The sequence below is a fragment of the Mastomys coucha genome, unplaced genomic scaffold (assembly GCF_008632895.1).
Source record: "Mastomys coucha isolate ucsf_1 unplaced genomic scaffold, UCSF_Mcou_1 pScaffold5, whole genome shotgun sequence".
Lineage (NCBI taxonomy): Eukaryota > Metazoa > Chordata > Mammalia > Rodentia > Muridae > Mastomys > Mastomys coucha.
Window position 1 is genome coordinate 56,978,596 of NW_022196911.1, and position 13,798 is coordinate 56,992,393.

General features: G+C 38.9%; 1 protein-coding gene across 2 annotated transcripts in view; it reads right to left on the reverse strand.

The window, feature by feature from the left end:
- Ulk2 (unc-51 like autophagy activating kinase 2) overlaps positions 1-13,798 on the reverse strand; it is an 82,644-nt gene that overhangs the window by 47,039 nt on the left and 21,807 nt on the right. For both annotated transcript variants that reach the window (XM_031354164.1, XM_031354165.1), the window contains exons 7-13: positions 13,357-13,430; positions 10,918-11,019; positions 9,662-9,720; positions 9,344-9,426; positions 7,896-7,943; positions 6,678-6,766; positions 1,089-1,260 (exon numbers count right to left, since the gene is read on the reverse strand). In XM_031354164.1, coding sequence (XP_031210024.1) covers positions 1,089-1,260; positions 6,678-6,766; positions 7,896-7,943; positions 9,344-9,426; positions 9,662-9,720; positions 10,918-11,019; positions 13,357-13,430 — 627 coding nt within the window. The remainder of the gene's footprint in view (positions 1-1,088; positions 1,261-6,677; positions 6,767-7,895; positions 7,944-9,343; positions 9,427-9,661; positions 9,721-10,917; positions 11,020-13,356; positions 13,431-13,798) is intronic.

The window sequence follows — 13,798 nt, forward strand, 5'->3', positions numbered from 1 at the left end:
AAAAAAAAAAAAAAAAAAAAACATGTGCTACAGGGTGATATTTAAAGGTAACTCCCTGGGTTTTACAGCACTGATTCTAAGTACACACACACTTGCTGTGCTCTGTGTTTTCCTTTTCTTCTCAGTTGTTCAGGCTGGGAAGACCTGGCAAGCGCAAACGCAAGCCCAGCACCTGGGAGAAGCCCAGCACCTGGGAGATTCACCTAGTAAGCTAAGTGGGCGACAGGCAACTGAGCAGACCTGCGCCAAGCTGTCCTGCACACAAACAGGACCAAAGCTCCAGCTCCCTGAGCCTCCTCACAACTGCAGCAAGCTTGCTTCCTATGACAGAGCTGTCAACAGTTCTGTCTCTTTTCTACAGCTTTTCTGTTACTCTTCACCATTCTACATAGCCCTGGCTAACTTTACTTAACCTGGATTCCCTCCCAGATTTACTCCCTACAGATCTAAAGGTAAGTATGGTGCATACCCATAATAATCCCAGGACTCAAGAGGCTGACACAGGGAAAGTACAAGTTTGATGTCAGCATGGGGAGAATCCTCTCACGCCAAAAACAAAAAACAAACAACCCCCCCCAAAAAGAAAACAAAAAAACTCCTCTGACTCTTAGATTTTTTTTTGGGGGGGGGGTGGTTCAAGACAGGGTTCTCTGTGTAGCCCTGGCTGTCCTGGAACTCACTCTATAGACCAGGCTGGCCTTGAACTCAGAAATCCGCCTGCCTCTGCCTCCCAAGTGTTGGGATTAAAGGCATGCGCAACCACTGCCTGGCAGATTTTTTTTCTGTAATGGGTTCTTCCTTTACATTATCTCTTTAAAGTTACTTGCTTATTCTGCTCGTTTTCTATTTGTTTCTATTTAGATGTGAACATAATGTAAGATTATTTCTTTAAACATATTCATTACCTTCAGAATTCAAAAATACTATGTTATAGAAAATCACTAAACATATTTTAGAAAAATAGGTATATAACTCTGAATAACTAAATAAATGCCCATTTGTAAAGGTGCCCTGCACAACCAGTTGTAACAAAGTTTAAATTTAGAAAATTAAAAACTATAATGTGTACAAGTAGAAAAGATTCTCACATGAGTGGTCTGACGAGATGTTATGTGGAACCAAAACAAAGTCATCCGTGTCACAAGAAGAGTTCTTGCTACTATTACTGGCAGAGTCTTTGGACACCTGTAGATAGTTGGGAGGGCCCAATGGTGGGGAGGATAAGTTTTCTTCTTGAATATGCTGCATATCTGGAAGGGACTAAAATTAACAACATAAAATTAAAACTGTCCTAATAATCAAATGCAAGTCTGAATAGCCTAAAGAATATTTCTTTCATAAAAGTGGGAATAAACATCCATCTAAGGTTTCACACACACAAAATCTTTTCTGAAGATCTTTCTTTTATAAAAGTAGTTTAAAATGTTTGCAGAAAGACTTCCAAAACACTTCCAGAATGACTCTTAAAAGCATAGCATTTATCACAAGTACATATCTATTCCACCTGAGACTTTGGAGAAGTTTTTTATCACTGAGACCTCCCCAGTCCCAGCTCATGGCCTTGCAAAGCAACACTAAGTAACTATTTACTTAATGACTAAATATATAATGTCTAGTGACTTTAATCCCATACAGTGCATTAAAAGTTCTAGACATACTGAAGAAAACATTGCAGAATGTTTTACAGAAAAGCAAAAACCATGTTATGTAAAAGAACAGACATATAATATGGGTAATGTCTGCTAGACTACAAGTTTATGCTCACAGAAAAGTTTAAACAACTTTACAAGTATGGATGTGTTCCTTTTATTTTTGTTATTAAAAGGAAGGGGAGGTTTGTCTGTGGCAGATACAACAAGAAAGGAAAAGAAGTATACAATTACATTTAAACAACTTAGGCATACGCTACTAAGTATCTTTTGGCATTTGGCAAGCTCAAAGACTCTGGTGATAACTGTACTGAAATGCCTTGATTATATGATGGTTCTAAAACAATCAATTTTATAAGTTGTGTTAAGACTCTATGACCCTATTTAATATTGGTATTTCAGAAAAAGAAAAAAACAAAAGCACTACATCAATTCTCTTTAAATCAAGGCCATAAACCCCCAATTCACTTTTCCTGAGTCTTTAAAAATCACTTAAAATGAAATAAGTCTCAGAAGCACTTTAACGTTGATGTGTGTGTATGTATGTGCACATTTGGGCATGTGTGAAGGTGTGTGCAGTGCATGTGTATCAAGAGATCAAAAGTCAATGATCTCTGATGTTGTTCACCAATAACTATTCATTAGCTGTCCTGGAACTATATGTAGACAAGGCTGGCCTCAAACTTCCTGAGATCCATCTGCCTCTGTCTCTACCTCTCAAGTACAGAAATTAAAGGCATGTGCCCTGATCTTGCTCTTTAAAATTTTATTTATTTTGATTTATGTATATGTGTGTTTATGTGCACACTGTGTACATGTAGATCCCTGCAGAGGCCAGAAGAGGGTGTAAGATCCTCTGGAGTTAGAGTTACAAGCAGTTGTAGTAAGCTACCCAGCATGGGTACTAACAATCTAGTTCAGATCCTCTGGAAGAGCAGCAAGTGCTCTTAACTCTGAACCATCTTTCTTGCTTTCTCACCTTGTCTGAAACAAGATCTCTTGCTGGAACCTGTGGCAAACAGTCCCATGTCTTTTTGTGTGTCTCACATATGTAATGAAAAATTCCCTTGCCACCCTATTGAACACTCTGGAGATAATTAAGTTAAGGGAAATTAAGTTAAGGGAAAATGGAGGACTAACATTACAAGCATTAACTATTCTGCTCAGTATTAATTCTAGCTGTATTCAGAATTCCATTTCACAACTAGATAAACCAAAACATAAAAGATCAGAGGGTTAGTAATTTTCCCTATATTACATAACTAAACATTAATGAAACTGAGATGGGACCCAAGGACCTTGCTCTGTAATTTCTTGTCAGTGACTTATATGGAAAATTCTAATTTCTTTCCCTGCTATTCAAAAGCACCTGCATTCAGAACCACCTTGCCTTCCTTTCTTCTCTTGCATCCAAAGCTGCTCTACAGTCCATGTCCCAGGTGCTCACAATGTAGATCGGGTCCCGACATTGTACTTTCTCTTTATATTCTGGCTTTTACATAAACATGTTTCTTTCTTTCTTTTTCTTCCATCTCAAATCTCTGATTACTACCTCTTTTCTATTTTCTTCTTTTTTTTTTTTTTCTCTTTTCTTTTCTAGACAGGTCTCATTGTGTAGCTCTGTCCTGGAACTTACTATGTTCCAGGTTAACATACAGACCAGAATTGAATTCACAGAGATCAATCGGCCTACCTCTTCCTCCCAAGCTATGTGACTAAAGCTGTGCACTAGTATGCCCAGCTTTGTGGGTTATTTGTTTGTTTTTTATTTTTTTAACCACGTTCTTTATTTTTAATTTTGTTTTTGCAGGGGTAAGGATAGAACTGAGGGCCTCATGCATGCATGCCAAGCACTCTATATTGGGCTGCAGCCAGCCCTCCTCACTTTTAATGATGTTTCCTGAAATCATTAATCTTCACTTACTCAAGTTCCTTACCTCACACATTCTGAACTTGGAAAGTAAGAAAGGCAGCAGGAAAAGTTGCACAGCATAACAACACAAATGGTTTTGAAATGCTCTATTAAAGGGGCAACTGAGTAAGAGAGAGACAGTCTCTTAGATGTCCCATTCCAGTAGGGACTTCTAGGGAACATTTTCCCAGGTTCAGCTAGCAGGACACTCAGAGGCCACTCCAGCTCTGGTCTAAGGGGACAAGCTACACTGAAGTTGGCATTATACACACGGTGCTGGTTTTTCAGGCATGAACATGAAGAGTGAACAGGTAAAGGGGGTTTGTGGGAAGGTTTAAGGCCGCTGCTGAGGCCCAGGCAATTCACTTCCCTACATGAACATCAGTGGCTGTGAATGAAGCCTGTAAGGTGAAGTTCTAATGATGACATCTGAGATGAAGCCCAGATGATCACCACAAACCCTAAGTGAAGAGATGGAAATATAGGGCCTAACATTTTTCCAGACAGTTCCAGCCTCACTTTGGCCCCCATTTCCTCCATATTTATGTTCAAGTTTTTCCTTTCTGAAAGGGAATGTTTACCCTGACCATTATAGGCTGGAAGCACCAAACTTTTTTTTTTTTTTTTTTTCATTTTACAGGGGCTCACCTGAGTCTTAAAGACTTTTGACTTTAGTATCGTGTTTGAACATTAAGACTATGGGGACTTTTAAATTGGGTGGGATACATTTTGCATTAAGAGATGATGAGCCTATGATAGAATGATATGGTTTGAATATAAAACATCCCCCACTGGCTATGTTTCAACATTTGGGCACTAGCTCATGGCACTGTCTTAGGAGGTTGTGGAATCTTTATGAGATGCGGCCTAGCTGACATTGTAGGCCATAGGAGTAGCTTTATAGGCTATAGCTTGTCACAAGGCTGTCTCTGCTTCCTGAGCTACACAACTGTGGGCAAGTTCTTTCTTGCTGCCACAGTCTTAGGCAATTCTTGCCATCATATCTTTCCCATCACGATGAACTGTCCTTTGAATTGTGAGCAAAACTAAACCATTCCTTCTTTATGCTTCTTCCAGGCATAATAAGTAACTAATATGCCTAGGGCTTGGTTCTCCCACTCCAAGTAGTCCAGACAGATACAGGAACATACATTCTTTCAAATTTTATCAAATTTATCAAATTTTCAAATTCACAGAAATGTAATATAAACCTTATGCACATAACACTTTTTCTATTTGGTTTATATTGCAGGGTTGTGTAAGAAACGGTATCTTTTTAAAAAAAAAAAACAAAAAACTTTTTTACTTACTGATTTATTTTAAAATTTTATCTGTATGGATAATTGCCCACCTGCCTGCCTACTTGCCTGCCTGCTTGTCTGTCTGCCTGTCTGATGCCCATGGAGGCCAGAGATGTAAGAACCACCAGAACTGGAGTTACAGAACATGGAGTTTGTGAACTACCGTGTAGGTCTTGTAAACTGAACCCTTGTCCTCTTCAAGAGCAACTAGTGTTCTTATCCATTGTGCCAACTCTCCAGCTCTTTTTTTCTCTTTTTTCCTTTTGGGCTGTGTGTGCGGTCATGTGTGCATGCAGGTGCGCTTGTCTGTGTGTGTGCATTTGGAGACTAAAGGTTGACTAGGGATTCCTTCCTGTATCATTTATTACCGTATTTTTTTGGATCAGGTTCTCTCTAAACCTAAAGCTCCCTGTTTTGGTTAGATTGGCTGTTCCATGAGCCCCTGGAAATCTAACTGTTTCTGAAACTGGACTGTGCTGGAGTTACAGGCCCGTGCCAGCACACCGAGATTGTAGATAGATGTGGGAGGTCTGAGCTGAGGTCCTGATGCTCGCACAGCCAATACTTTGGCCACTGAACCACCTTTCTAGCCCCTTCTTGATGATTTTAAAACTAAAACTTGTTTTTCAGCAACAGGCTTTGTTCCACATCTATTTTATTTTAGCTTTGGCTCTTAGATTTCTCAAGAAAATAATACCAGTAGTTGTCACTGCCTGTAAATTTGTTGAGTATTAGACAAATTGGGATTATGCTCAGTTATCTTAAAGGATGTAAGCTGCATTCATTTCACATAGAAGAAACAGGCTCAGAAAGAGAAAAGCATGAAAGCACACATCTCATTGCCATGTCAGTATGGGAGATAGCAGTTTTCAAGCTTCCTCTTAAACTTTTAGGTTGTCTCAACTGGCTAATAACACAGTGGCCTTCCTTTATGGCTGCCCTATCTTTCTGCCAGAAGTCAAAAACTCCTTACCTGCTTGGATACTATGTGAAATACAACAGAGGACACAAGAGCTCCCACAGTGCCTTCAAATGCACAAGGTCTCAAGAACATAAAGCTGTAATACATACAGACTTAGAGGAATGACGTGTGTAACGAAGAGGAGAGCTAGGTAAAACAGAGACTAGAGTGGGAAGTAGGGATGAACAGAGAATCAGAAGATCAGAAGACCTTGAGGATCAAGCAGCAGCACTTAAACTTGAGAGGACTGAGCCATGAAAGGATTAGCTGAAGAACTTCACAGTGAAGCCGGTAACACTCAGCTCCACGGCTATATTCCCCAACTCCTCAAACCTTATGGAATCTGAACCTTTACAGTGTATAGTAATTAGTTATCACTTATCCACCCCTAGATTCTTTGTTTGCATGTATCACTAAATTCCCACATGGCACAAGAAGGTGGTAGTAATAATCTCTGTTTAAAAGAAAAGGGTCAGGGCTAGAGAGATGGCTCAGCGGTTAAGAACACTGACTGCTCTTCCAAAGGTCCTGAGTTCAATTCCCAGCAACCACATGGTGGCTGACAACCACCTGTAATAGAATCTGATGCTCTCTTCTGGTGTGTCTGAAGGCAGCAACTATGTACTCACATACATAAAATAATAAAGAAATCTTTAAAAAAAAAAAAAGGAAAGAAAGAAAACTCTAGAGAAACTTACTGAAATTACACAGCTAAGAGAGCAAAGAGCCAAAGTCAGAACTACTTGATCCAACTCTGATGTCCTTTCTCCTAGACCTCAGCTGCATAGTAAACACACCCACTAGAAGAACAAAAGCCCTAACTCTAAAATCATTTTTAATAAAACTCAACTTACTGGTGGAGAAGCAAAGCGACAAGATGGTGAGCTGCTGCAGGAGTTTCCAGGGACAGGGCCAGAATACACAGGCACTGGGACTGGGCAGGCTAGGGAAGAAAAACAGTAAAAGAACTGTCTTTCTATAGTGGGTTGTAAGATTTGTCTAATAGTACAAGCCGTCAAAACATCAACAACTTAGTTTTAACCAAAAAAAAAATGCATTTACTTATTCATTAGTGCTTCCATAAAGAGAACCAAAAATGCAACAAAATATTTAAGAAAGAAAAAAAGAGCTGGGTAGTGTTCCATGCCTTCAATTCCAGCACTCAGATAGCAGAGGCAGGCAAACCTCTGAGTTCGAGGCCAGCCTGGTCTACAGAGCAAATTCCAGGACAGCCAGGGCTACACAGGGAAACACTGTTGGGGATGGGGGAGGAGAAAAGAAAAATGACTTGGAAGATGGCTTAGCAGGTAAAGGTACTTGTAGCCAAACCTGACCACCTAGGTTCAATCCCTGGAACCCATATGGTAAAAGGAGTGAACCCAGTTGCCCTTTAACTTCCGCATGTGTGCATATGCACAGATACACAAACACACACACAATAAATAAGTAAAATGCAAGTGCAGTTACGAGGGTTAAGTTTGGTTCCCAGGGCCCACATCAGCTGCCTCACAACCACCTGTAACTCTAGTTCCAAGGGATCCAACCCCTTCTTTTGGATTCCCTGAGCATCTGCACTCCTATCTACCCACAGACACAAAGACATACTTAAAACTTACAAAGATAAATACTTTTAAATTTTAATTTAAAAAATTAAAAGTTAACCAGAAATGAAGTAGTTGGGCTGGAATGATGACATAGTAAGTAATGGTGCTTGCCACCACATCTGACAGTCTTGAGTTTGATCACCAGGATTCATATGGTAGAGGGAAAGAACTGACTCCTACAAGTTGTCCTCTGTATGTATGTACAAACACACACACACACACACACACACACACACAGAGCATAAAAATAATTTAAAAATTTTTAAATAAAAATGCAGCTTAAACATTTTTCAATTTGGGTATAGAAAGAAAAACTGTTGTTGAACTAATACAATTATAGGTATCTAGGGAATGCTTAAGGAATTTTTGAGAAATACATTAAAATTAATTTTGTGTTTAAAATATTATCTTTTGTCTTTTAGCTTGAATACTCTCTGTGAGTAAGAATATGTAAAACTGGGAACTTACATTTTTTAACTGGAACTTGCTCAAGAAAAGGATGACTGAAAAACGCTTCTGTAATGGAACATGAGAACACAACCTTTAAAAAAGAAATTTACTAAGGCTGGAGAGATGTCTTAGCCATTAAAGGCTAAGGCTCACAAGTAAAAGATATTGACTACTAGATAAACTAACCAGTGAGGCCACAAAAGAGGCAAAGAAAAACAGAAATACAGAAAAAGAAACAGGTATAAAATAGTAACTTCAACACCAGGCAGTGATGGCACACGCCTTTAGTCCCAGCACTGGGAGGCTAAGGCAGGTGGATTTCTGAGTTTGAGGCCAGCCTGGTGTACAGAGTGAGTTCCAGGACAGCCAAGGATACACAGAGAAACCCTGTCTCGAAAAAACAAAACAAAACAAAAAAATAGTAACTTCAATCCATATGAATATCAGAAATGGTAAATATATATTAACATTAACCATAAACAGATATTTTTCTTCTTTCAACCCTTCTATAAAAGATGTAAGACTATATAACACAATAGTTAGTATACTGCACTTTGTTTAAATAACATAGACGTACTGTGTGACAATTTTAGCACATTGCAGAAGATGAAATGGAATTACAACTGAAATTTTTTTTTTCTCTATGTAACCCTGGCTGTCCTGGAACTCACTCTGTAGACCAGGCTGGCCTTGAACTCAGAAATCCGCCTGCCTCTGTCTCCCAAGTGCTGGGATTAAAGGCGTGTGCCACCACCGCCCGGCCAGACCAGTACTTTCTAAAAGCATCAGACATTTCTAATGACTTCCATCACACTCTATCTTCAAGTGGCCTCCTCACTGGATCTCAAGCTTCCATTTGTGCTCCCAGCTTAAAGCTTCCCCATGGATTTTTCCCTCTGCCTCAAATTCACCTCCCACACATTTCAGGTTGATCTATTCTTTGTTCATATAACAGTGGACCTTATTTAAATTTTTAGTTCCCTACTCCTTAGCTCTTCCTTCTATTTTTTTGCACAGTACCTGGCACTTTCTAATATAACATACACTTACAGTTTATAATTCGTCTATTATCTCTCATTCCTCCTCTAGACTATCATTTGAGAACATAGATTTTCTTTATTATTCTGTCCCACATTCCTGGAACATCATAAGCACGTAATGAATGTTTATTAAAATAATGAAAGAAAAAGAGACAAACAAGCTGGGTGATGGAGGTACATGCCTTTAATCCCAGCACTTGTAAGGCATAGCAGGTGAATTTCTATGAGTTCAAGGTCAGTCTGGTCTAGCCCCAGAGGGGGTTCCAGGAACAGCCAAGGCTACATAGAGAAATACTGTCCCATTAAACAAAATTTAACAAAAAAGAAAACAAACAAAAGCAAAATGGATATATCAGAAGCAATCTATATAATCTTTTCAGCAAATATAAAATTAGAAGATACACAAAGCTTGACATTATTACTTACCAAAGTCCATTCTATCCTTTTGATTTCTCTGAAGCAAACCCAAAAGGAGATTAGCCAAGTAAGGTGACGTTTCCCTGGGAATACTGAAGGAAAAGACAATGTAAGTAGTCAGTTTATATGTATATGACTACATTACTTTTGCCTTCATTCTGATAAATACAAATGTTATATACACTTTAGTAAATATTCCATCTATAACAAGACCTGATAAAGCTTGAATCTAAATGGCTACAGAGTAAGACTCTTATCTAAATAAACAAGTAAATAAAAAAATTATAGTAAAGCCTGGTGTAATTCAAGTAAAATCTAATCACATACCTAGGCATTAAGCTCCTGTTTTTTTCATAAAACATCCTTAGGTCTTGAGGACTATTAGCCTATTTAAGAAAAAGAAAGGTTAGCTTTCTAAACAGAAAGAAGCAAAACTTCCAAATCATGATTAGCACTCATGTTCCTACTAGAGAATGTATGTGGATGCTGATACTGAGTGCCTTGGACTGCTTACAAATGGATTGATGGGCACATAGACATATAACTTCTGAGATAGTATGCAAATTCTGAGTATCTTCATATAACTTTTCTGACGCCAGGCACTCAAATGAGCCTAAAACAGAAAAGCTGCTATTCTGGAGGTGATCTGTTCTACTCAGTAAGTACATTATTATTGTGCATAATGTAGGTGTGCTTTACTTTCTGACTTTCAAGGGACTAAAGGAAGAAAGCAAGTCTATTATCAATATTGTCTCTCCACAGCAGCAGCACTGTTATAGGAAGAGGGGTTGGGGTCAGTGAATCTGCCTCTACAGACAAACCACACTGGGAATGCAAAGAAAGTAACTTTTTTTTTGTTTTGTTTTGTTTTTTTGTTTTTCGAGACGGTTTTTCTGTGTAGCCCTGGCTATCCTGGAACTTACTCTATAGACCAGGCTGGCCTCGAACTCAGAAATCCACCTGCCTCTGCCTCCCAAGCGCTGGGATTAAAGGTGTGCGCCACCACTGCCTGGCAGAAAGTAACTTGACTACATTACTGACTTCTTTTTATACTGTGCTGGGCAAATAGTTTCACTCTATTATAATTTTTAGGTTAAAAAATTAATAAAACTATAAATTATAGCTTGACAATATGAATTTGAGATACTGTCATATCCTCTGAAGGCCAGCCTCTTAATAGGAAAAGGAGATGAGGAAGAATTTCAATATCCCCCTCTTACCCACAGAGTGCCAGGAATGGAGAGTTGGAGACAAGGTTTCTGTGCCCCCAACCTCATCTGGATTCCACAACCCACAAACCAGGCTAGCAGAAAGAGCTTTGGTTAGCATTCATCATAAGCTGCTAGCCCTGACTCTACTCCACTCTCCTGGAAAACGTCCCACAGACTTCATCCAGTCTTACTATACAGGAAAAGCAGAAAGAAAGGAAAAGCAAACGCCTCGGAGTCCCACAGCATTAACTGTAACAGTCACAGAGGAGCCTAAAACCTATGGTTTCCAAAGTATTCCTTATTTTATAAATCAAAGGCAACTGCAAAATTTGAAGATGCTAGAACCAAGGACATAAGAAAAAGTCAAGCTACCTGAAAAGGTGGTTTTCCAACTAGGCATTGATAGATCACTGTTCCTATGCTCCATAAATCTGCCTTAGCATCATAATGTTGAGACATAATAACCTCAGGAGCCTGTTCACAAAAATTCAAGAGACATGAACTATGTTAGTTACAGCCTTAATATGCATACATTGATTCACTGTTAATGATCTGATCATACTAAATAAAAATGTTAACATATTGTGATATTACTCTTATAGAATGTACTCTACCCCCATCTCTCCCTCTATCTCCCTCTGTCTCTCCCCTCCCCTCCCCTTCCCTCCCCTCCTCCTCCAACCTTTGGCTCCCCTAGTAAATCTCTCAGTTGAACCTTTTTACCCTCCTCATGGTTCAGGTCATTGAACCCAAAGCCTGCACCACTGAGCTATAGTCCCAAATAGTCAACCTTTTTAAATAATCAGTTAGAATATTCTGATCAAGGTTAAGCTAGTTTTTTTTTTTTTCTTTTTTGAGACATAGTCTTGTTATACACAGCACAGACTGGCCTTAATTTCTGATCCTCCTGCCTCCACTTCCTAAGTGCTGGGATAAGCTTCCTAAGTGGCTGGCTAAGGCATAGGCCACCAAGCCTGGATCTTGACCTAACTTCATACTTAACAAGTTTTAGAAAAGTGTTGGGTTTATTATATATAAACAATAAAATTGTGATTTAAAAAGTAAATCTCATTTTTTAAAAAAAAAAACTAGACTTTTCATTACTAGTTCTCTTGACCTCTGAGCAGATTCTAAATGTTTTGACTTTATGAGGCTGGGTTTTGCTAATCAGTCTAGGCTGACCTGGAATTCACAATCATCCTATCACAACCACTTGCATTCTGAGATTACAGACATCTGCCAATACTTAAAGTTAATTTTACATCAGAGGGTGCAAACTTAGAACTGAAATAGGAATTGTGTTTTGTTTTGAGACATGGTCTCACTGTGTCATTGTGTAACCTGGGCTGGACTGGAACTTGCTATATAAATCACGCTGGCCTCAAACTCAAAGATCCACCTGCTTCTTTCTCCTGATAGTCATATTTATTTATTTCATATAATTCTGCAGCTCCATAATTATTTCCAAGTTTAATACTTCACATTAGCTCATAAGTTTCATAATGTACTATACATTATCAAAGGATAAATAACTAAGATTATTTTTCAGCATTAAGTGCGGAACTAAAAAAAAAATAACTTCTACAATAAAAGAAACTTGCTAAGACAGACACCATGTAAAAGATAAATCTAAGGTACTCCGAAAGGCATGTGGAAGTGTGCTTTTTGTTGCTGTTTTGTTTTTTGAGTCAGGGTCTGTCTGTATAGCTCTGGCTGTCCTGGAACTTACTTAGTAGACCAGGCTGTCCTCAGACTTAGAGATCTGCCTCTGACTCCCAAGTGCTGAGATTACAGGCGTGAGCCACCACCAGCCAGCTTTTATAAGTATTCTTAATTACTGCACATTTAAGTATAACAGTGTTACTTGAAATTTACTTTCAGTTGAATCTAAGGGTGCTGTGGTTTCATTGAGAAATGTTTCCCACAGGCTCATGCATGCCCGGATGACGGTGCTTTTTGGGGACACATGGAACTTCCACAGTGTGGAGCACTGCTCGAGGAAGTATGTCACTGGAGGTAGGTTCTGAGGGATAATAGTGTCACCCACACTTCCTGTTCTCTCTTCTTCTCTTCTTCCTCCCTGCTAAGTTCTTGGCATCCTGTTTATGGACATAATGTGATCTGCCAACTTCCTGCCCCAGCTGCCATGTTTGTCTTGCCATTATGGACTCCCCTCGGGAACCATAAGCCACAATAACCTCTTCCTTCTATAAGTGCTGTTGGTTCTGGTATTTTATCACAACAACAACAATAACAACAACAACATGACCAATACATACAGATTTCTATAATAGTTAATCTTTAAAAATAAAAAATAAAAACAGGCCTAGGCATGGTGGCACACACTTTAATCTTAGCACATAGAGGGCAGAGATAGGTTGAATCTCTGGGAGTTTGAGAGCAGTCTGGTCTACAAAGTGGGTTCTAGGTCATCCAAGGCTACATAGTGAGCCCCAGTTTCAAAGTAAATAAATAAGTAAATAAGTATAAACAAACAAAACAGGGGGGGAGAGAGATCAGCAGTTAAGAGTGCTGGCTGCTCTTCCAAAGTATACATGTTCAATTCCCAGTACCCACATGGCTTACAACTGTCTAAAATTCTAGTTCTAGAGAATCTGATATCCTCTGTGCTGGCAAAAAACTCATCCACATTAAATAATAAAATTTAAAAAGATTCAAGACCCAAAAACAAATGTGAAACAACTTTTAAGTCCATCAAGCAAGATGTCTGTGTGACCTCATTGCTAACATAACTGACGACAACAGTATGGATCACTGTTCAGACCAGTTACAGACGATCGTTTCACTCACCATGTACATTGGAGATCCACACAGTGTCGCTGCCATAGTGTTACTGTGTAGGTAACGTGCAAAACCAAAATCAGCTGTTCCACAAAGTTAAAAAAGAGAACAAATGATCGTTTGCTCAACACTTGACATATATTACATATATTAAATAGTTCTGTAAGACACAGAAGGCACAAAAGAACTGTAAAATAAAGTGTTTATTGAAAAAGTCTGTCCACCAAAAGAAAACAAGTAGATATCTCAGTTTAAAGAAGTTAAAAATAACTGCAACAGTCAATTATGTAAGTCTATTGGCTTTTAACCAAGGATCCTCAATCTTTGCAAGAGGAAATGCTACTTAGATTATTAATTAACATAGCTCTTATTAAGCATCAATACCACATTTAGAATTTGAATTTTTAGCCGGGCAGTGGTGGCGCATGCCTTTAATCCCAGCACTTGGGAG